Genomic DNA, 23125 nt, shown 5'->3' with positions numbered 1-23125 from the left:
TAAAAGCTTCAAGCTTGGGGACACCAGGAGCCTTGCGTGAGTCTGAGGGTCCCGAGCCCGTGGTCACGGGCCAGCACGACTCCCAGTGCCCTCCGGGAGTGGGCAGCGGGGGAGGCTGCTGATTTCACCGGAGACTGGCTCCTGAGCTGCGTGTCAGACACCAGAGCCGGCAGGAAAAGGCTGCAGCTTGGTTGCCATGGATATATGGAGGCGCGATCAGATGCTGTTATTTTTAGCCCTGCAGTGCCAATTTATTGGTGGCGTCCTGGGAACACGTAGGAAAGGCAAGAAGGCTTCCCAAGTCAGGGTTCTGCCCAGGACAGACGGCTGTGGGGTCCGAGTAGCATAGCCCCCACTCTGGGGTTGCCGTGACTCTTGTAGAGGGGTGGGGAGGAAAGGGAAGAGACGAGAGGGGCTGGCTAGCGGGGCCAGCAGAGGGGGTGGCTGAGGGAGCACCAAGCTGGATTTGGCTTCTAGTAGAGGGGAAATAGGTGAGGCTGTCCGTGGGCAGCTTCCCGGGTTGAGATAAAGGCACCTGGGCTGATTTCTGGACCTTAGCTCAGTCCCTCCCTAAGGCCCTGATCTGGGTCCAGACACAGAGGCCCTGCAGACGTGGGTCTGTGGTTTGGTTCCTGCTGGGGCTCAGAGCCTCGGGGGCTTTGATCGGAGACAGACTACTTGGCAGCAGGGAGCTCGCAAGGAAACTGAAACCTAGCTGAGGGAGGACGTCAGGAAACACAGAGGGAGCCGCCTTAGCCTCTTCCTCCTCTCAGACCAGCGGCCCAAACACGCTTCACCACAGGGACATGGCATTTCCATCCTGGTGCCACAGCCTCCTTGGGTCTGATCTGAGCTAGGACTCAGCTTCTCTGTGACCTTCAGCATCCCATCCTCCAGGCCCCATCCCCTAAATGTCTCTGTAACTGTCACCCGCTAACTCACACTGTGTTCTTGGAGAGAGATGGCGATGCTCTCCTGTGAGAATGACTTTATTATGTGTAATGAGACACGTTCATTGCCCTCAGGGGACCCCCTGAACTTGGTCTCGTGGGGACGGTGGCAGATTTTCCCCACTGAGCGGCTCTAATTCAATAGGAAGAGGCAGACTAGGTGTCACAGAGATGCCCCCTTAAATTTCCCACCAGGGCCAAGGTCAAGGTCAAAGGATGGCTGTGGATTTGATGTTGGCTGCCCAGTGACCCTCTGACCCTTTTCTCCTGGCCAGGAAATGAATTTATCAGCCACCACTCTTAGGGCTGAGATCCCTTAGAAGGGGCACAGAGGAGGGAGGTGACCAGAAAACCGCCCAGGTCCTCCCTTACCTTGGGGCTGGCCCGCACATGGACTGGATGAGGTGGACATAATTACTATGGACCAACATCAGCCCCATGGGGCCATGCCTGGGATCAGGATGACTTGGGTGCCTCTCGGCGGCCCCCCCCACCGTGCCCGCCCTGGCATAAGTAGGGTCTTACCATTGACAGTCAGGGTCACCTCTCGCTCCCCGGCCCCCACCCGGGGCACCACGGCTCGACACACGTACTTCCCTGCATCCTCCTGGCGGACGGTTTTGAGGGTCAGGGTCTTCTCATTGCTCAGGACCTAGGAGAATTGGGGAGGGTCAGGCAATGAGAGTAGGACTCTCTCTCAGAACCAGCAGGAGGGGCTGCGAGGCAGGCCCGGTGGTAGGGGACGTGGCCTCCAGCATCTCTAGTGAAAACCAGGGGGGCGGTGTGGGGCAGAACGTCTTATTACCCAGTGTGCTGGGTGAGCTGTCCCGGGGAGCCCACAGCACGGAGGACCCTGTGTGGCTGAAGATGCTCCGACCCAGAGGCGGCCCTCAGGGGTGGGTGTCTGGGGGAGAGGAGAGTGTGGGGGGAGGCGGGGGCTCCCTGGCTGGGCCCCCGGAGGCTTTCTCGTCCAGGGGGGCTGCCGACCAGCCTGCACCAGGCTGGCCTCGGGTGAAGCCACCCCACAGCTGAGCTTCTCTGAGGGCCTGGGCCCGTCTTTCCCTTTGGGATGTGGTTCGGGGGGATGAAAACAAACAGGCTTTGGCATTATCTGCTCTGAGTGGAATCCCGGCCTTAGCGGTGCCTCCTTGTGCGGCTTTGGGCGTTAGTGACCCTGTCTGATGCCCCTTCCTTACCCCCGTGACGGGGCAGCGATGCCCAGAGCACCGTGCAGTACAAGGAGGAGCACGGGAAGAAAGCAGAGCTTCACCCCAAAGCTGAGAGGCAGCAACTATTTGGGGAAAGTTGAAAAGCCTTTCTAGTGACTTTTCACCCCCAGTGTCTTGGGGACCACCTGCTTTTTTTAAAGGTTCGTGATAGGGCAAAACTGCAGTGGCTGGATGTGTGTAGGGTCAAGATGGGTACGTGTGGGTGCCTGGGGTGCCCTCTCCTCTTTCTGGGTCCTTCCTTCAGCTGACACTGGTATCTGACGCCCCCAGTCTAAGAGTGAGAGGGGTCCTGGGAGGCAGTTCCCTCCGGGTTTGCGGTCCCCCCACCCCTGCAGGGTTCTTGGGGGGCTGAGCCACAGACTCACCACGCCAGAGCCCCGCTTCATCCAGACGATGGTCAGGGACGGGTTGCCTGTCCAGGCGCAGCTGAAGACGGCGTCAGAGCCCAGATCCACGAGCAGGGACTGGGGCTCCGTGGTCATCCTGGGGCCGACTGTGATGGGAGGGAGGAGGAGACAGGGCTCTGGTGGGCCAGGAGCTCTGGGGACCCTCCTGGCTGCTGCCTCCCTTCCCCCATCCTGGAGGGGAGATGGCGGGGGAGCATGGGTGCCACCTGGACCCACTGCAGCCCTTTCCCCGACATGTCAGTCCACTCCCTTCTGGGCCTGGGTCTGGGAGTGGGACTTGGGAAGTAAGGAAGAGGCCCCTCTTTCCCCAAGCCCAGCCTCCCTCAGGTCCACCAGGGGAGTAGGCGGCACCAGCCCTAGAGAAGGCTGCTCTGGCCCCATTTCTGCCTGGATTTGGCCCTGGGCTCTCTCCCATCCTCTTCCCTCTGTCCTAGCCCCAGGAAGCTCCCCTACCCCAGAGTGTGGGCAGAGGGTCCTTTCTCCTGTCTCAGAGACCTTGGGTCTTGGAATCTCTGTGTGTCTGCCTTCAGGTCAACTGCCCACCTCTGGCAGGCCTCAGCCTTGTGACCTGGAGTCGAGGTACTCGTGCACCTGGCTTAGCTCCCTGGGCCCTCCCAGGTCCTCCGAGGGGCTCTGAGATAAGGAGTCGGGGAGGCCATCCTCCGAGGTACTCTCAGATCATCCTCCCCTCCAGTTCCACCAGCCTCTTTTCAACTCACTGAAGCAGGGGCGCCCCTGCTAAGTGCAGGTTAGTGGAGGCCCCCCAACTGCCTTCCCCCTACACTTGCCCCAACTGGCACCCCTGCAGACCAAGGCGTGGTCCCCAGAGTGGGTGCAGCGGTGGGATTTCAGGGGCAGTGACGGCAGGGTGTGCAGGGAGCCGCTCCCTGGGAGCAGGAGGCGTGACACCAGGGCCAGGAGACCCAGACTAGTCCCTTGGTCCGAGAAGGGAGTAGCAGCGCATCCCGCTGGGCCGCCGGGGGCGGCGGGTGGCGGGCGGGCCCGCAGGCTGTGAAAGTGCTGGTAGACCTGGGAAGGGCAGTAGGCCAGCCAACGCTTCGTGCTGTGAACAGCGACCGCGGCTCCCTGCCAGGCCGCCAGGGGGGAGGGGGATGTCCGTGAGCCCCTAATAGGAGGAAGACCCCATCTCATTCTCACTCTGCCACCTCCTTGTCACGTGACCTCGGGCCTCCATCCCCTCATCTGGGGACTGGGGATAAGAATTCCAGCCTCCCTGGGCGATTATGAGGGTCAAGATAAACACGGAACAGCACACGGGGAAGCTTTTCATAAAATGCATGGCGCTGTGAGCTGGTGAGGCTTTGTCATCGTGCGACAAGTCCACGACAGCCCCTCCGGCCGTGAGCGGAGGCCACACAGCGCCCGCTGGCCCGTGAAAGCCCCTAGACGGCAACACTCACAGTAGACGTCGACTGTGCGGCTGATGTTGGTGCTGCCCAGGGCGTTGGTCACCTCGCAGGAGACGGGCTCTGAGAAGTACGTGTAGTCCACGGTGGTCCGGTACACCTCCCCCGAGGCCTCCTTGATGATCTGGCCCCGCTTGGCCCACCTGCAACACACGCATCCCCGGCTGTTGTGGGCCTCCAGCGGCGAGGGCACCCCTCCCGCCTGGGGACGGGCTTCTGTCTGGGAGCTGCAGGCACCCATCCCACAGGGACCGAGGCCTGGGGACGGGCGGAGGGTGCCTCAGGGGAAATCTCCACAGAGGGGTTCCTTCCAGGGCTAGGGGAGGGGTCGGTGGTGGAGGTGGTGGGCTCCGGTCCACAGGTCACCAGGCTGTCAGCGGCACTTAACAAGAGGGTTACTCTGGAGGGAGGTGGGTTGTCTTATCAGTGGGTCAGTCCACCTGGCCGGCCTGGTGATGGGTAACCCCACAGTCAGTCCCCAGACAGCTTGGCCGTCCTGCTCTGAGCTCTCTTGGGGGCCCTGTCCTGGGCCACTTTGGAAAAGAAGGAGGCCAAGTCCGCGACTGAAGAGGCCATGGTCTAATGGTGTGTGGGCATCCACGTGTGCACTCCTGCACAAGCACACACGCCTGCACACACGCCTGTGCACACAAGGGGCTCAGGAGGCTTAATTTCCCGACAAGGTGAGAAGCTGATGGAGAGATATTAGCCGTGGTTCCGGCTGCCCCTCCCTTCCCCTTGGCCAGCTCTCAAGGCTCCCCTGTCCTGACTCTTGTCCCCAGGGTGGGACCCCTCATGGTGCCCCCTCTCCCTGAAAGCCCTTTCAGCCTCCGTCCTGGGGATGGTACCTGCCCTGCCCGGCCTCTGCCTCCCACCCTGCTCCCCTCCTCGGAGGCCTGGGCTCCAGCAGCCCTGGTTTGCTTGGGGGTGGGGGGAGTGGGAAGACGGCTGTGCGGACTCTTTTCATTGGTACCACCGGAGGGGAGAGACCTGGGGCGGTGATCCCTGCATTGGACCAGTGACAGCAGCCTGCCTCTGTGGGGCCGTGCGCCCCAGGGGGGCGTGTGCCTACGTGTGTGAGGCTGGGGCTTTCCTTACAGACAACCAAGGAGACAGAACTCGTGGCTTTCCCTGGTTTAACCCTACGGTGGACAACACGCTTCAAAAAAATCACACAGCTGCCAGCCGGCTCTTCTTGCTGCGGTTCAAGCCTACTTTGGGGTGTATGTCTTGACCAGAGCTGGGCTCCACAGTGTTACTCCGGGACCGGGGCTCCCTGTAACCACAGCCGCAGAGCCTCTCCTGGTGCCGCAGAGGCCGGTCTCCTGCCCTTCCCTCCACTGGCTCCTGCCCAGCCCACCCATCCGGCCCCGAGAGGCGGCCGTCTCCTGGCATCACACAGAGAACCAGGCTGGCACTGTGTGGTCATTATCTCCAATTACTATCGGGTAGTTATGAAGAAGACGATTAATAATAACAATTACAGTTTAACAACAGAGCAAACCTTAGCTCCCCGAGAGCTGAAGGAGCCTCCCAACAAGCCATTATGAGTTATTCATGAATCATTTCAATCTCTAACTTTAATGTAATGACCAGACTTAATAGTCAGGCACAGCTCCTGCCTGAGGCGGATGAGTTCAGTCCCAGACAGGGTCCATCCACCCTGCTGCAGTCAGGGGTCGGGTGGTGGGACGCGGGGGAGGCCGGGCAGCTGGCTGCGCTGGGAGGAGGCGGGCCCCTGGTCCTGGCTGCGCACAGCCCCGGATGCTGGGGCAGGGATTGGCTTGGCCCGGTGATTGGGCTCTGACGGACAGTCCTCTTCTGTTATTGGGGGCTCCTGGGGAAGAGGGGGTTTTCTCCCCAGCAGGAGGGCCCCGAGGAGCTCAGAACTGCCTGAAGCCGGTGCTCCAGGCCACACTGATCCCCTCTTCCCAGACCAGCCTGGCTTCCCCTTCAAAGCCAAGAAGGGAGACATGAGGGGATGCTGGGCGGCTGTGGGGAATGAGGCTCTGAGCCCTGCCCTCTGTGCAGCTGCCGCTCGCGGCTCCCTAGGGCCCGACCCCACCTGAGAGGCGGGCAGAGAACAGGAGGAGTTCTTACACTGTCCTCGCAGGGCTACAGGAAGCTGGCTTGGGGCTGAGCCTTTGGGGTGTGCCCCACGAGTCCCCTGCTCACATCTAACTCTGCTAGTCCTTCTCTTCCCCATCTTTCTTCCCCTCCCTCCCTCCCCAACCAAAACTCCCTCATAGGGATTCCTTCCAGAAGCTCAGATCACTCACGGAAGCAGCTGGCCACCTGATCACGCGTGAGCCAGGGAGCAAGTCCCACCCCTCTCCTGTGTCCCCGCCCATCCCCTCTCCTAGCTCCCATCTCCTCTCCGTCTCCTCTCTTCTGCCTTTTGGCTTCGCTCCTCCTCCTCTTTCCTCCTGTCCCTTCAGCCTCCCACCGCCACCTGCCCCGCTGCCACCCCTGGTGCTTTCACTGCCTCTCCCAGCCCCTCAGAACAGAAGTCAGGTTAAGCCATTTCCAATCAATGCCTGGGCAAATGTAAGAGGGTTAATTATTTCTATCACAGAATCAGGAGGCTGGTGTATCACAGGCGTCAGTCAGGCCTCCCGCAGTGCCCCGCCTTTCACACTGGGCCTTGCGCCCCTCCCTGCTCCCTGCGGGGTGGGGCTGGCGGCCCTGAGAGTCTCAGAGGGGAGCAGAGAGGCAGGTGGAGATGTACTTCTGTGCGTGGGCCTGCTCCGCTCACCCTGGGCTCCTGGTCCCGCAGGGCAGCCGAAGTGACCGCTGAGCCCAGCTGGATGAGGTCCCCTGCCCCCGACTTCCTTGGGGCCTCTTGGCTGGGTGCTAGGGTGGAGGAGGGCATATCTCCAATTTCTGAGACCACAGCCTCTGTGCTGAGCAGGGAGGAAGGAGTCAAGACTAACGGAAGTAAAGAATCCAAGATCCCTGCAGCCTTGTCAAAGTCAGTTGGGAAAAATCAAGGTACTCATGTGATGAGATGTGCTCAAGGCTTTTCCCCTTGGAGCCCAGCACTACGTCTAGGAGAACCATCTGCCTGCGGGGTGAGCCCTCCCTGAGGCTGAGGGGCTGAGCCGGCAGGGGTGGGCACACGGGCGCCTACCTCCTCCTGCCACGACCTCACCCCACCCTTCCTTCCCAGGTCACCCCGGCTCTCCCACATTTTCCTGAAGGCCAGAAAGTCTCCCCCAAAAGCCTCTGGAGTCCCGGAGGGAGTCTGATCCACACTGAAGCATTTGGGGCCCTTTGGCGGATTGGAAGGCCAGGAGGGAAGGGGACAAGTGAGATCAGTGCACATCTGCAGGGGCCACCTGAACTCTTGGCTCCTCCTTGCATGTGATGGGCTGACCCGGGACTCTGAGCTGCAGGGATAGATGCAGGTGGAGGGATACCGCAGGTACCTGGAGCCTGGGGAAACCTGCACGGCCTGTGCTTGCTTCTCGGTGTGTTTGTTAACTTTTTAGTTTGAAAACTAAACAGAACTTTGGAGTTACAGAAGAGTCACAAGAATGGTCCAGGTGGCTGCCACATCCCCCGCACCCAGATTCACCGGTGGTTAGTATCTTGCCACATTTGCTTTTTTCCCCACGTTTGCTCTCTGATGATCCCCCCATACACAGGTTTACACCTTATTACTGTCCTCATCATCATTGCTGCTCTGCCTTTTCGAGGGTGGTGTCCTGGGAATCAGGCCTAGCTGCCTGGTTTCTTGGGTTATCGGGCACCCTGGCCTGGTCAGAGTTGGGGACGTAGGTAGGTCCTGGAGCAGGGCCATGCCCTCTGCCCAGCCTGTGCGTGGCTAGGTCCTCAGGTGACCTGGAGGCTGACTGGGAAGAGAAATGGAAGTTGGAAGCTGGGTGCTCTGGTCTGGGGTCCAACAGGTATTCCTGGATGGCTGTGAGTGTGCACGTGGGTGAGTTTGCCCGGTGGTCAGTAGGAGAGAAGGGATGCCCACGGAAACTGGCATTAGAGGTGTTTCCTGGGCACATGGTGTCTGGTGTTTAAGGATTATGAGCAGAGAGCAGACAGCAGAGAGACGCTGACCTTGAGGATGGAGCCCATGTCTCGCAGGTGCGGAGCAGAAGCCTGGAGAAAGCCTCTTTGCGTGCTTCCTTCTGCATCTTTGCCACTTGTCCGAGCCACGCCAGCCCTGACCCCTGGACCTATGGGGCGGTATGACTCCAGGGAGCCTGGAGGTGGTCTGATCTTTCTCCTGCCTCCAGCCTGGTGAACGGTTACATCGACAGCCAGATGGGTTTTCATCCTATTTAAAAATATCCTCAAGGATAAAGAGTCTATGCCTTTCCTGGGTTTCTGGTTCCAGCGTTGTTTAATTATCTGCACTGCAGGGAGCACAGCCTTATGTCCAACCTGAATCTCTGGCGGCCTCTTTGGCCCATTTCCTCTCATTCTGCCCTCTGGGGCTGCACTGCCCTTGTCTCTCCAGCCTGGGACCATTAGCACCCCTGGCACTGGCTGATGCTGTGGCTTAATGACCTATCTTGATGGTGGAGGCGACGCTGGGCTCTCGCAGGTCTGGGCTGGGGGGAAGGGACGGGGCAGAGTGAGAGCCATGGCCAGTTCCACAGGCACCACAAGGAGGTGAGTGTCTGAGTCGGCCCCTTGAGCGCCACTGAGGCCACTCTGTCTCTGGAAGTCTTGTGCGGTGATGGCGCCCGGGCAGGAAGGTGCACAGAGGGGCAGCTCTGCGTGTTGATCTGGCCGGCGAGCCCACGTTCTGGAGTACCCAGTGCCTGCCACGCGCCTGCTCCACGCTGGGCGCCGTAAGTGACTAGAGTGCAGGTCCTGCCTCCGAGAAGCTCAGTCAACAGGGAAAGACAAGCGTGTAAAAAGCCGTGATGCTTTCCTCAGTGCTGTGAGCAGGAGACGCACAGTGGCCGTGGATGAAGGATCCCGGGTACCGGTGCGCAGGGCCGGCTGTCCCGGAAATCCTGCCCTACCCGGGCGAAGGGCTGGGTGAGACAGGACTAGAGTCCACATGCCGATTGTGCTGGATCTCCTGGTTGTCTTAACTTTTTTTTTCCCCTGAGCCTCTTTATAGAAATAAGGGGTAACAAGCGATTCAAACAGGAGCGCTGTCTTCTGCCGCAGAGGAAGGGGGGTGTGTTAATGAAGGAAGGCAAAGTCTACCCCTGGCCAGGCGAGGACAGGTGTGCTGCGAAGGATCCCGGACCCCACGGTGGACCAAGCACTGCGCTGGCTGCCCCGGAGCACAAGTGACACCCACGTGATGGGCGGGGGGGTGGAGGGTCCGGTGGCCAGGCTGTGCCTCCCCAGCAGTGCCTCTTACCTGTACTGGGTGACAGCTGGGTTGGCCTTTGCGGAGCAGTGAAACGTGACGACGTTGTCCTCCAGCACTGGCTGTGGCTCCACCGACAGGTTGACAAGCGGGGGGTCTGCAGAGAGAAGAGATTCCCTTCTGGGGGACTGTGCGTGGTTTGGAGACTGAACCCCCAGGGGTAACACGGAGAGTAGAGGAAAGTGATTCCACCACCCCGGGACCCTCAGAGCAGCCCCTCCCCTGGTGGTCCCCTGAAAGCCGGGGGCCTCAGTGGGCTGCTCCCTCACTCCCTGAAAGTGTCCCATCCAGGTGGCCCTGGCGGCAGGGTCAGGGCTCCTGCTGTGGATTCAAGGCTGGATGTTGGGCTGAACAGCCAGCCAGGATGTAGGGCTGCCTGCGCATGCTGCCCACCTTCCAGCTTTAGGGAGAACAAAACACTTAAGAAAGGAGAGGGGAAGAGGGGGTGGGGGGGCAGGAGGGGGATGCGGACACTAAGCCCCGTTTAAATACAAACTTTCTGCCTTTGACATGTCTGTTCGTGCCTCTGTGTTCTGGTGTGTTTGTTACCTTGAAAGTGGCATTTACAGCCTGTCATCAGCTTAATCATCTCTGCTGTGTCCTGACTGGTGTCACCCAGCCCTCAGCTCCCCAGGCTGGGCTCGTCTTTCTCACTCAGTGTGATGAGAAGCCCAGCTCTGCGGTGGAGGTGGAGGGGATGGGAAGTCAGAGGGAGGAAGAGAGACAGAGACCTGTGCAGGAGGGGAGGGGGCCAGGCAGAGAGAGGCCTAGAGAGGAGAGAGGCATCGAGATGAGGGGAGGGGTGCAGAGAGAGAGAGAAGTGTAGATGCAGAATAAGAAAAAGAAGCAGGAAACAGAGAAGCAGAGAGCAGAGATGGAGGGAGGTGCAGAGAGAGACTGACATATATGCGGAGACACATAACCAGACAAAGATTTCAGACCAAAAGCAAAAAGACCAAGAGAGACCAAATAGATGGAGGCAGAAAATAATGAAGTGCTGGGGAGAAAGACCAAACGAAATAACGAGGGAACAAGAAGGGCACGGAGGGACCTAGAGATGGAAAGAGAGGAGAAGGGAGCTACGGCAGAGAGACACAGGTGGAGAATTGGCCCAGAGAGTGGCCTTGAGTCAGGCTGGCCCTCCTGAGCTCAGGGGAAGCTGGCCCAGGACCAGCTCTAAAACCCGGGCATCACCGCGCCCCTGGGCTCGCGCTCCAGGGGAGGGGAGACCACAGCTCGCGCCCATCCTTCCTCGTCGGGGTCTGGAGGTCTGGCTGGAGCTCAGCTCTCGGCTGAGTGAAGAGAGCAGCTTGGTGCCCGCGTCCCAGCCAGGCCCCTGGCCACATCTTCCCGCCCGTCCTTACCACTTTGCACAGCAGAGTGCTGGAAGGGCATGAGAACTTTCCAGGGGTCCAGCCCTTTTTCAGAAAAAGAAGTAAGGAGGCCAGTTTCTCAGAGACCATCGAGAAAAATGCCGCTCCTCTGGGTGCGTGTGAAGGGCGCCACGGGGGGAACAAGACAGCAGCCGCCGGGCCCAGCTCCTGGCTGAGACGACAGGGGCTTCCCGAGCCTCTCTGAGAGCCATCAGCACAGCCGCCCGGCTGCGGCCTGAGCCCAGCCCACCGCGCAGTTGGGCTGGTTTGGCTGCCTGGCCTCCCTGTGCCCTGTCCAAGCTCAAGCCGGGCCATGCCTGCTTGCCCAGCCTGGGGCCCCGGGGCCGGGCCCGGGAGATGGCCCACGGAGGCCTGCACTGGTGTTGGCGGACAGCTGGTTAAGACACGGGGAGAGAACGCTGCTTCCTGGGCATCGGTGGCGGGCTGTGCTGGGGCCTGCTCTCCCCGGGTTCTCCCCCTGTTCCAGATGGGGGCCACGATCTGGGAGCCTCTACTACTGGAACAGCTGGCTTGCCGCCTTTTCCTGGAGAGTTAATTACCAGGGAAGTGCTGGGTACTTCAGCGATCTCCATCTTGGTTTTTAAAGCTTAACTCCAGTGGTCACCAAGACATGCAGCCAGGACTAGCCATGAGAGCCTCCTCCCACCTCCCAGGAGAACTCTGCCCCCTGGAGTCCTGCAGCCTCTCCCCAGCCTGCACCCATCACCCCAGTGCTGACCAGCTTCCAGGGCCAGTTCAATAGACTCTAAAACCTGCCCTGACCTGGGTGTACTTTATAAAGCGATGAGGCGTGCGGGGCAGGGAGGGGAGCACGCACCTGTTGGAGGACCCCTCCTGCTGCCTGATCCCCTCCTCCACCAACAGTTGCCTTCTCAGTTCACCCTGTGGATGCCTCTCTCCCGCACCTTCCCTACCTCTCTGTGACATCCTCGGTGCCCAGGAGAACAGGCCCCAGGGATGCTTCCACACTTGCCTGCCTCACCTGTGCCTCCACTCCAGGCCCAGAGGCACCTGTGTCCCTCCGTCCACCTGTTTCCTCTGGATGCACAGGGTATGAATTTCCAGGAGTCTCCCAGGCTCCAGAGGTAGAAATAGCTTATGTCATATCCAACTATTAAGCATGACTTTAATCCCATTTGTGATGTCGGCTGCATAACTTGCAGGGGGCAGCTTTGATGTAGCTGGTGGAACTGAGATCACATTGAACAGATGTTACAGCTGAGAGTCTGTTAGTGTTTCTATAAGCAACCTGCCTGCCTGCCTGCCTGCCTGTGTGTGTGTGTGTGTGTGTGTTCAGGGGAAGTAGTACATCGAGGAGGGGGTGAGAAGAGAGAGAAACTCCATGACTCAGTGATTTTATAGCACATCCATTTGAAATTTGGCAGCTGGATGCAGAGTCCAGATGTAGCGAGACGTCGAGGGTGTTAAGCTTTCTCTCCCATTACTCAGTCTGGGGGCTTTGTCTTCCGTTGGGTAACATCTGAAGACCAAGGGAAACAAACAACAAATGTGTTTTTGCTGAGTTTGAATGCTTCTTGGTTGGCTGAGAAAATGAGCAGGTTTGCAAAGGCAGCTCTGACCCAGCCCGTGGTGTCCGCAGTGAACAGTCGGATGCTTACTGAGTGAACAAAGGAATAAGTCGGTGGGCGTGGGGCGGGTGCAGGGCAGGAGGGAGGAGGTGGAGAGAGCGTGTTCTTTTGCTTGGCAGGAACATGCAGACACCTTCAGAAGAGGGGACGAGTGGATGGAGACCTCATCCTGTTGGGACAGTCGGTGGGGTTGGGGGGACATGGCGACAGCAGCTGACAGGCGCAGAGTGTGCACAGGGTGATTTAATCGAATTCTCCCGGCCGGCATGTGAGCCGAGCACTGTTACCTACATGTACAGGGGAGGAAACCCAGGCACAAAGAGGTTAAATAACCAGGTCAGCATCACTCAGTAAGTGGCAGAGCTAGACTCCAAACCAGGAGGAATGCTGTGGCTTTAACCACGACCCTGGGCGGCCTCGGATGGGGCTGAACTAGGAAACCGGGCACCTGGTTTCTCAGCCTCACCCCGACCATTCCCACTGGCTCCCTCCTCAGGTGGCTGAGTCGCCCCTGGAAAGAAAGCCAGCGAGGCCCAGAGACGTGGTCAGGCTGGTGCTCACCTCGGGTGCAGACTGTAGTCTGTGTGCGCTGGGAAGTTGATCATCTCATTAGAGTGTGTTTAGAGGACTGTTTCAACAGTTGGTGGGCTGTTGTCATGAGGACTTTCTTGTTGACAGAAGAGGTTCTTCTGTGTGATGGGTCACGGGCTGGAGAAGAAACACTGCTCCCTCGGGGTCGCTCCTGCCAGGGCCCAGGAGCTGACCAGGTGGTCTCTTTTGTGGGGTTCCGGGGCTGGCATCGGCCTCCTGGGGGACTGGGGTGGGGGAAGGAGGGAGCGGACGGTGGCCATGTGTGTCTGGGTGTCCCACCTCTGAGGGTTACAACAGTTTCTTATGCCCTCTGGAGCCTAAACTGCATCTGCCAGGATTCCAGACCGAGGGAAGCCTGCTCCCTGGCTCCCGAGATGGGCTCTGGAAGCCCCAGGACACGGCCCCTCCAGACTCCAGATCCGTGGGGAGCCACGTGGAGGGCAGAATCTAGGGGCCTTAGATGAGCCAGGGCTGTTGGGGAGTTTCTTTACGTGGATTTGGTTTAAAGTGAGTAGAATGACAGGGAGGACGTGAATGCCAGCCTGCAGCTCTGACCGGGATCTTCAAGGGCCTCCAAACAAAGCCACCAGCATGTGGTGACATCGTGCTCCGGGGCAGGGGTGGGCGGGGGTTTAAGAGAAGAAAAGTCGACTTCCGAGGGCTGATATTTCCAGTCTGAACCAGCCCAGCCGCGAGAGGCCGTGGGCTCCCCTGCCGGGATCGCCTTGTTCCCGGGCCGACGGGCACTTTCGACTTCAGGAGCCTCCTTAGGTGACTTTTGGAATGTGGTGCAGGCGGAGTTTTAAAGCATCATTATTGTTAATGGGAACCATAATAACCGACATGGGCTGAGGGCTCCCGTGCGGACGCGCGGGGAAGGAGGGGCCCGCGCGGGCTCTGGGGAGCTAGGCTGCCCGCCTCCGACCCCCGTGCGGCCTTGGGTGCCTCGGTTTCCTCCGAGAGGGACCAAACGGCTGTTGTAAAGATGAAAGCAATATATGTATGTTCATGTAAGGCTGAAACATTATGCTGTGCACCAGAAATGGACACAACATTGTAAACTGACTAGACTTCAAAAAACAGAAAAGTTAAAAAAAAGACTGAATGATAGAGTACGTGCAGAGTGTGAGCTGGCTCAGGGATGATCTTCCTGCTCCGCTTTTCCCTCCTTGACTGGCCCTTCCACGAGGGGGGCCCAGGCACCCTCTGCAGGGCCTGCTTCCCCACTCTGGAGCCCCGAGTGCCTTCTGACCCCAGCGTCCCTGCTCTGGCTTCCTCTCCAAGAAAGGCGTGGGGCTGCCTGGCCGGGCCAGCAGGGCCCGGGCTGACCTCGCTATTCGTTGCTGTGGAAGATCTACCTTATACAGGTGTGGAAATGTGGCTTGAACAGGCCATTTGCAAAGGACTCTCATCTGTGTTGTTTTAAGAAGACTGTCACCCTCATCTGTGACAGTATAAGAAGGACAAGATGGTCCTATGGGCGCCCATAGATACACATGCGCCGGTCCATGGAGATGACTGACCCAGGTCCTGCCTCCAGCTGTCCCTCAGGGGTGTGGCTCTGGGCCTCAGGCCAGGTCAGTACTCACGTTGGATGTCGATGGTGACCGAGGTCTCTTTCCCTCCGGGGATGGCTTTGTTGGTGGCTCGGCACACGATGCTCTGCCCGTTCTCCACGTCGCCGGGGGAGATGAAGAGGGTGCTCACGATGCTCTCACGCTTGCCGTCTCGAAGTAGGGTCTGGGAGGAGGGGAGAGAGGGCCTCATGTCATGCATCACTCGGCTGGGATTGCCTGGGCGGATGGGGGAGGACGCGCCAGCCTCAGAGAGGAGAGGGGCGTGCTGTGGGTGGGGGCGGTCGGCTCAGGACACCTGGGGGCACCCATCTCCACCGAGAGCTGGGGGTGGGGGTTACCCTTGGCTTCCTGGCCTGGCTGAGCGCAACGCTGTGGGAGGAGAAAGGAACTAGAAGGTTTTCCATCATGTGTGAAAATCAGCCTGGACTTGTCCACCCTGATGCGTGGGTCCCACGGAAACCAGGCTGCAGGTCTTGTGTAGAAATGACCTCCCACTATCTGTGCCTGGCCTGGGAGAGTCTCTGCGTCTGCGGGAGGCACTGAGATGGAGGCCACAGATGGGAGATGTGCGGGGGGCGTGCAGTTTGGAGGGTGGGGGTGAGGGTGGGACCAATGCACACTGACCCTTCCCTTGTCTCATCTGTATAAATCCTTTCAACTTTTCAATCATTTCACCTCCTGGCTTCAGGAGAGCTCTGACCAAGCCACAGGCAGGACAGATGCTGTGACCTTCCACTTGACCGGGGGCAAACAGGTGTGATCAAGAGAGGGCATGGAGTTGACCGAACTCACTTCAGGGTGGTGGCGAAATAAGTAAGACGGGCTCGGAGTGGGCTTGTAATAGTTTCTCCCTCAACTCGTGTGCACCCGGAGCCTCAGAATGTGACCTGACTGGGAAACAGGGCCTTCACAACTTAGTCAAGTCCCTAGTAATCAGTTAAGGATCTTGAGACAAGATCACCCTGGATGTAGAGTGGGCCCTCAACCCCCTGACTGGTGTCCCTGCAAGAAGAGGAAAGACACAGGGAGACACAGGAAGGAGGCCGAGGGAAGAAGGAGGCAGAAACTGGAGTGATGCTATCAAGGAATGCCGGGAGCCAGGACGGTCCTCCCTGGCCTTTGGAGGAAGCCCAGCCCTGCCCACACCTTCATTTCAGACTTTCGGCCTCTACAGCTGTGAGACGACAAACTTTGGTTGTCTGAAGAAACGAGTTGTGCTACTTGGTCACGGCAGCCCCAGAAACTAACGCCGGGCCTGAAGGTCTCCTGTCTTCCCCGTGACCACGAGGTCATTCCCCACAGCAGCTGCTCTCCGTCACTGCTGCCACCGCTTCCTCCCCTGCGCCCCGTTCCGGCCACCTCCCCATCAGCTTGGTGCTCTGCTCCCTGAGCTCCCCGATGGCCCACTGAGGTGGGTGCGTGCTGGGGAGCGGGCTGGGCAGGAGGGCCGCTAGGAGTGGGGGGCCTGGACTTGCTCACGGCGCCCCAGAGAGGAACCTGACCCTACAGGGAAGCGGTGCCTGACACCGTCTTGTTTCATCACGGCCAGAGCCAAGGAATAGAAGAACAGGCCACTTGCTCAGATCTCCCTGGAAAGAGCCCCAACATCGTCTCTAATCCTCACAGGGCCCTGGGGGAAGGGCGTCTTGTTTCCTACATAACAGAAGAGAAGACTGAGTTCAAAGTCAGTCAGGACCTCGCTGGGCAGGGCTGGGATCTGCGCTTGAGAATGGCGATCCCTGCGCCCACGGCCCCCCTCACGGCCTCTGGAGACCCTAGAAAGCGGTTAGTGTGACCTCACTTAAAGGTGGGAACATTCAGACGATTAAGGAGCCTCCGAGTTTAGCAGTGACATGCAGGCTGCTGGACCCTGCCTCTGGGTCCCCAGTTCAGTAGCCTCCAGCACCAGGGGAACAGGACTTGAGCCTCGGTCCAGAACAGCTCATCCTGCTGTAGACAAAGCGAGACTCAGATGCCAGGGAGATCCACAGAGCAGGGCAGCAGGCCTGGACTGTCTCTCCTCTGCTCTAAACCGGCTTGGGTCCAGTCTGATTCTTTCCCAGGACGCGGGGTGGGGGCCTCAACCCTGGGCAGAGGGATCTCGGAGAGGGATGGAGGGTGACGTGGTCAGTCCCAGGCGCCAGTGGGGTGAGGGTCTTGAGCTCAGCCTCAGGGCCAGGGCGCTAAACTGGAGGCCTGCAAACGGGGGTGGGGTTGGAGGTGGGGGTGGTTTAGCCCCAAGCCCAGCCGGAGCCCGGAGCTCGGCCGAACCATGGCAACGGGCTGGCTCAGGGCTTTCCAGCAGACCTCCTGGGTCTATAAATAGCCAAGTGATAATAAGAACAATTTCCTGGATGAAAATAAGTCCTCGGGGTTGGGGTGGGGGAGTTGGGGAGGGAGAGCCGTTTTGTTCTTCCTTCTCCTTTTCTTTACTTTCCCGTTGTGCTAACAGGGACATTTACATAAATTTTACTCTGCCAGGAACCAACGACAACGGCTTGCTCTGCTGAGGGGTGGAGGGGAGCAGGGCCTACCGGGTGCCTGCCTGCCGGAGGGGAGGAAGCGGCCCGAGCTCCTAATTAGGCCCCTGGCTGCTGCCCTGCTCCCTGCACGCAGGGGGCTCCTCGCCCAGAATGATGATGAATGACATATTTACTGTGTCCAGGCGTGTGCTTTTCTGGGAAATAAAAATTCTGGTCCAAGTTGTTTGTTCCACCTAATTAGGGAAGGGGAGATGTGTTCATTAAGCAAGGGCAGAGCTCAGCGCCCGCTCCCCAGGGGAGGCCCTGAGCACCCCACCCAGGCCCCCAGCTCACGGGTCCAGTTGTGGGGAGGGAGCCAAGCCTTGGGGCGAAGAGCTGGGCCTCCATCTTCTCACCCCAGTTCCTCCTTCCCTCGTTGCTCCCTCCTCACCTTTCCTTTCTTTCTCTGGTAGAAACCTCGCCTGGCCTCCCTTCTTCTCACATGCAAAAGAAGCCCTTGGACTTAGAGGTCCGGGCCAGGTGAACATTCTCTCATTTGCTGATTCTTGTCACAGTCCTGCTTCCCTGTCTTCCTTGCTCCTTCTTCTGTCTTCCCTCCCCTGAACTTGGCTCTGGGGGCACCCCGGGGCCCCAGCCCCCCACCTCCTGCTTCAGAAACCTTCATAAGCACACACATCAGCGCAGGGGGAGGGGGTGTCAGTGGATTATTAATGGTGAGTCACTCATTTCTGGGGCCACCATCTCCAAGGCCTGGGGCAGCTCTCCCTCCAGCTTGAGGGGCACTAGTGTGACCCTGATGGCAGCTCCTGCAGGTTCACTAGGACCCAGCCCACCTGTATGTGCAGGTAGGGACCAGGAGTGGGCATACATGCCTCACCTGCAGGGGTGAGCATGCCAGGACCGAGGCCTGCCTGGGTGGGCTTCCGTCCCTCTGCCTGTGTGCGTGTGCACGGACTGCTTCTAAAGAGCTTTCCTGACTGTCCCGGAGGCTGTGGGAGGCCTGGGGCTCATCCCTGGACCCTGCCTGCCTTCCTGTGCTGCTTCCTGTCTGTGCACCCAGCTCCCCTGTCCTACCGGCAGGGCAGGCACTTGGCATTCAATTGGCAGTGGTGGTGGCAGGGCTGGGCTGGTGGGGGGCAAACTGCACGCGGTGTGAGGTTGTCCGGCGTGGGCAGCTGCTGCCACTCTGCTCTTTCCAAAGACCCCAAGCCTCAGCTGGGCAGTGGAGAGCTAGGCTGAGCTCCTAGAGGTGGGAGGCCTGGTGACGCCTGCTTCGTCACAGGTGAGGGAGGATGGAGGTTTGGAGGGAACGCAGTGTGGGTGCCCCAAGCCTGGTGCTAAATCTGGGATGTTCATTGATATGCACACAGCCTGGAAAGGGCCGGAGTGGCCTGATTGCCTGGCAACAAGGCCTCCTCTCTCTCCCTAGTCACCCACCTCGCCCACCTGCTGGGCCCCTTTGTTTTTTTCTTTTACCATCTCTCTGCTTCCCCTTTTAGTTGGTCCAAGGCTTGTGAGTTACCATTAAATGTTAACGCTGTTTCCCCTTTTAGTAGCTGTCTAGAGGATCTACTGGGTGCCTGTTCTCACGTGTTTTGAATAAGGCCGTAATAGGAGGTGGGGATTTGCACAGTGCCTTTTGCCCCAGACCCTGCATCCTCAGGGGCTGAACCCCAGTCTTGTGCCCCAGGGGCCAGCAGGGGTGCCCGTCACAAAGGAGGCCAGGATGAGTGGCAGCTGCATCTAAGGGAGGGACTCCAGCCACTAAGACGGACAGATGGGATGGAGCGTGCTGGGTGACTGGTGGTTTCAGCCACTGGTCTGCAGTGTTTTATGAAGACAGCCCGAGCAGACTGACACAGAGTCCCTGATCCAGACCCTTTGTTTCGCAGACAAGGAGACTGAGGCCAAGAGCACATGACTTTCCTGAGGTTACACAGCAGGGGTGGAACCCAGCCCCCTCCCTGCTGAGGGCTGTCATTCCCATCAGGGTGGTGGGAATGTGACAGGGTTGGGCGGGGTAGGGGGTGGAGTGTGGCCTCCCTGCTCCGGTGCGCAGTCACACGGGGCCAGGCTCTCCCAGGGCCCTTCTCCGTGTGGATGAGGACAAAATGCTGGGTATAAGGAATGGGGGCATGTCCTCTGGGACATGAACCCTGGCAGAGGCCAGGCCGACCCAGCTTCCGGGGGGCACGGGACAGACCGGAGGGACACGCCCTTCCTTCTTCACCTTGTCTGGATGGTCATTCCCTGAGAAAGGGGGGGACCAGGGCTGTTCGGTTTGCACACCAGAGGCCTGTTCTCAGCTGTTTGCTGTCTCTAGGAACTAGCCAGCCCTGGGAGGGACAGTCCTTCCTCAGGATGTCACAACATCATAAAATACAGAAAATATGAAACACGGCAAACACAGAGACCAGTTCAGGGACCTTCCGACGCACGGCAGCTCGTGCGAATTAGAGAAAAGCGCCCCCGCAGGTAGGTACAGTAGGGCGCAGGGCTTGGTAAGGGATTAGGGGCTGGATTCGGCCCTCCCTGGTCCCCTCCCGCCCTCCCCAGCCAGGCACCTGGGGCAGGAAATACCTAAACAGCCTCACTGGGCAGCCCTGGGGAAGCGGCCAGCTTGAACAAATGAAAATCTAGGCCATCAGTCAAGTGTGAGCTTCAGAGAGACAAGGAGTGATCTTTAGTATAAGTATGGCCCAGAAGTACGCCCCATGCCATCTTCGGGACATACTCACACTAAAAAGTTATTTGCTGTTTGGCAGAGATTCAAGTTTAACTGGGTGTCCTGTATTTTATCAGGCACTGGCCACTTCTGGAGTCTCCTCCTCTGACCACTCTGTCCTTAGGGTCTTCCCCAAGCCCAGCGATTACCCCAGGGAAGAGAGAGAGGAGGAGAGACAGAAAAGGTCAGATAAAGAGCCACAGCAGGAGAGAGGAAAGGAAAGACACAGAGAGGCGGAGAGACAAAGAGCCAGAAAGAAAAAGCGGCAGAAAGTCACAGACACAGAGCAAGGGAGGCAGAGGGATGAGGGGAGGCGGCCCCTCCTCGCAGCCCCCTCCCTCCGTCTGCCCCGGCCTCACCTTGGAGTAGGTGGCCCCGTTGATGACCTCTCCCTTCCGCAACCAGATGATGGAGGCTGCAGGCTTGGCGTTGTCTGCGTGGCAGGTGAGGTTGAGGGGGTCCCCGGCCCGCAGGCTGATCACGGGCCCCCCGAGGATGACAGGATCATCGGGCGGCACTGCAGGGAGAGGGGGTGGAGGGAGAGGTCAGGCTGAGGGCGCCCTTCCCCTCGGGCTGGGCTGATTTTATGGAGAGGATGACAAACCGTAATGATCACTCTTTAAAAAAATGCATAATCCCCTGTATTGTAACAGCAGCAGCAGCAGCAGCAGCAGCAGCAGCAGCAGCAGCAGGGATCCCTGACACCCTGACACTCTCCCGTGTTTATTTGCAGAGAACATTCGTGTCATCATCTCATCCCGCGGGGCAGCCTGCGAGGGGACAGGGCAGACCCGGTTCACAGATCGGGAAGCACGGCTGCTGCCCGGATAACACTCCCAGTTTCTTTCTTTTTAACTTCTCTCTTTCTTTTCTCTCTCTCTCTCTTTTTAAACAGAGTCCTATCACATCTGTTGTCCGATTGAATCCTCACGACAATCTTGCGAGGTAAACATTGTTAGCCCAATTACACAGACCCGGAAACCGAGGCTCAGCAGGATTAAGTGACTTGCTCGAGGTCCCTTAGCGAGTGAGTGGCAGAGCCAGGGCTGGAAGCAGGTCCCCGGACACTCAGAGCACCAGGCTGGCCGCTTCCCTCGCAGGGGACAGGTGACAGGCCACTGCTGAAGGCCGAGACGGTGTTTCAGAGGACCGCGCTACCCCCGGCATCTTCTTAGCACTTAAGTCACCCAGAGCGGCTCCAACCCCTCATCCCAGAGTCAGACAATCTCTCCTGCCCGTTTCTTCCACTCCATTTCATAGTAGTGTGGTCCCCGCTGAGAGACGGGGGGTGCCCACGGTGCCCAGCACAGAGCCCAGTGCCTGGCAGAAGCTCCATGAACATCGGCCAACTCCAGCAGAGTCACACCTTCCATCCCCATGATGAGCATGGGGTGTGGGGATAGGCAGGTATGAAGATGGGTGACCTCTGTCGGGAGAAAAGGCCCAGAGAAGTTAAGTGACTGAACGAAGGTCACAGAGCCTCTTCTGATGTTCGTGCTTGTGGACGCACAAAGGTCTCAGGCCTCTGCTGCTCCCCACCTTTCCTCCCTGGACAAACCAGAAGGGGCAGGGCCCCCTGGAGACCGCCTGAAGAACCCCTGGTCTTCCTCTCCTGGGGAGGGGCCGGTCAGTCAGTTCTGGAGGCCTGGGGAGGGCTGGGCTGCAAGTCTGCTCAGTGAGTGGACGTAGGGGTCGTTGGGTGAGAAGTTGGGATCTTTGCGCAAAGGGCCTCCTTTGCCCAGTAGCCAGAGAAAGGCCATCCTTCCAGCCGGGAAGCAGGCGACCTTCTGCGCTTGCAGGCTGGGGGAGCCGGCAGCTCCAGGCAGAGGAGGCCAGCCCTGACCTAGTAGCTCGGCCTTCCAGCGCCCCCACTCCCACCTGCCACTCCCTCCTGCTCCTCCCTGGATCCTCAGGAAACTCCAGGAGACCCTGGGGCCAGGTAAGTACCCAGAGCAGTGCACCTTCAGCTGGAGGCTCTGGCCCTGCCCTTCCGGCCTCCAGGAGGCCTGGTTCAGGACTACAGCCCAGCGAGTGCCAACCCCCAAGTGTCTATTTTCTAAGGGAAAAACCCTAGGGCTTCCAAGTTGCTCTCAGCAGCTCCAGGACTCCGGCACAATCCTGGCCCAGGAAGGAAGTCGGCCTCATTCAACCCTGCTCAGCCTCCCAGGGGGCCCTGGGTGCAGGCAGATGGTGGGTGTGGGCTGGACGGTGAAGACAGCCCCCCATCCCCGCCCAGCCCTTACCCCCTCATTAGTGCCAGAGGCCTCCTTGGTGCGGGTGTGGCCAGGGAGCCACGGGGAGGCTAATGAGGGCTTTCCAGAAATGGGCGGTGGGTGCGACAGTGCTGAGGAAGGGATTTTATCTCTGAGCTACGGCCTTTCCAGGGGGAGGGCTGGGCTGGGCTGGGGTTCCCGCCCTCCCTCTGTGGTGGCAGCTTTCTCCTGCTCGCTGCTCCGGATGGAGGTCCTCAGGCCCAGCCTGAGGAGGGCCAGGGAGATTGGAAAGGACCATCCGAAGCTTCAGGAGCAGAATAAGTATCTGACCATCCTGTCTCTGGGCCTCCCCAGTGGTGAGCCAAGGGGGAGCGATTGTGGAAAGTGCCCGAGACCAGAGGCTGGAGCGGGAAGGCCGTCCCCTTTCCCGCTTTTATTTCCTCAGATATAAAAGGTGATCTGGAGCCCTCCCCTGGGCACTGACATTTGTTGGGTCTGAGACAGTGATTCTCAACCTAGGCTGCATTTTACAGCGTTCTAGGGGAGTTGTTAAACTTAAATGTCCCATTGCTGGGCCACACCAGCTAAATCCCCATCCTGGGAGGTGGACCCGAGCAGCAGGGCTTTTTAAAGCTCCCAGAGGATTCCAGGGTGTGACCAGGTTTGAGAACTGACTGTCTCTGGGCCTTTGCTCAGCGGAACCTCCTACGATCACAGCGTAGAGACTGAGGGGGCCTTTCCAAAAAGCAAGCACAGTAGGGGGCGGGCCCTTCCCTCCTGCTTCTCTGGTGCTGTGTTTTGTTTTTGTTTGTTTATTTGTTTGTTTTTAATGGAGGCACTGGGGATTGAAGCCAGGACCTCGTGCATGCTAAGCATGTGCTCTACCACTGAGCTCTACCCTCCACCCAAGGATGTCTGGTGCTGTGTTTTGGAATATTGGGTTAGAGGAGGGAAGAGGGAAGTGGGACTGTGCTGTGTGTGTGCTCAGGCTCACTCACACACACACACACACACACACAGTCTCAGAATGGGCCCTGATTACGTCTTCCTGAATAAGTGGTTATCACGCCGGTTATTCATGTAACCATGCATTATTGATCGGCCTCCGCCTCGGTGCACACCAGATGGGGTGGGGGGTGCGGATGGGGCTGGGGTGTGTGGGGGCGGGTGGGGGAGGAGGGGGAGGTTTGAGG

General features: G+C 59.1%; 1 protein-coding gene across 1 annotated transcript in view; it reads right to left on the bottom strand.

The window, feature by feature from the left end:
• The window catches only part of KIRREL3 (kirre like nephrin family adhesion molecule 3), a 485950-nt gene that overhangs the window by 17661 nt on the left and 445164 nt on the right, over window positions 1-23125 (bottom strand). The window contains exons 5-10 of the mRNA XM_006209871.4: window positions 20079-20236; window positions 14524-14674; window positions 9352-9457; window positions 4008-4156; window positions 2545-2672; window positions 1476-1602 (exon numbers count right to left, since the gene is read on the bottom strand). Coding sequence (XP_006209933.1) covers window positions 1476-1602; window positions 2545-2672; window positions 4008-4156; window positions 9352-9457; window positions 14524-14674; window positions 20079-20236 — 819 coding nt within the window. The remainder of the gene's footprint in view (window positions 1-1475; window positions 1603-2544; window positions 2673-4007; window positions 4157-9351; window positions 9458-14523; window positions 14675-20078; window positions 20237-23125) is intronic.

This window comes from Vicugna pacos, chromosome 33 (assembly GCF_048564905.1).
Source record: "Vicugna pacos chromosome 33, VicPac4, whole genome shotgun sequence".
Classification (NCBI taxonomy): Eukaryota; Metazoa; Chordata; class Mammalia; order Artiodactyla; family Camelidae; genus Vicugna; species Vicugna pacos.
The sequence above is the reverse complement of the archived record's forward strand: the minus strand, read 5'-3'. Positions and strand labels throughout refer to the sequence as shown.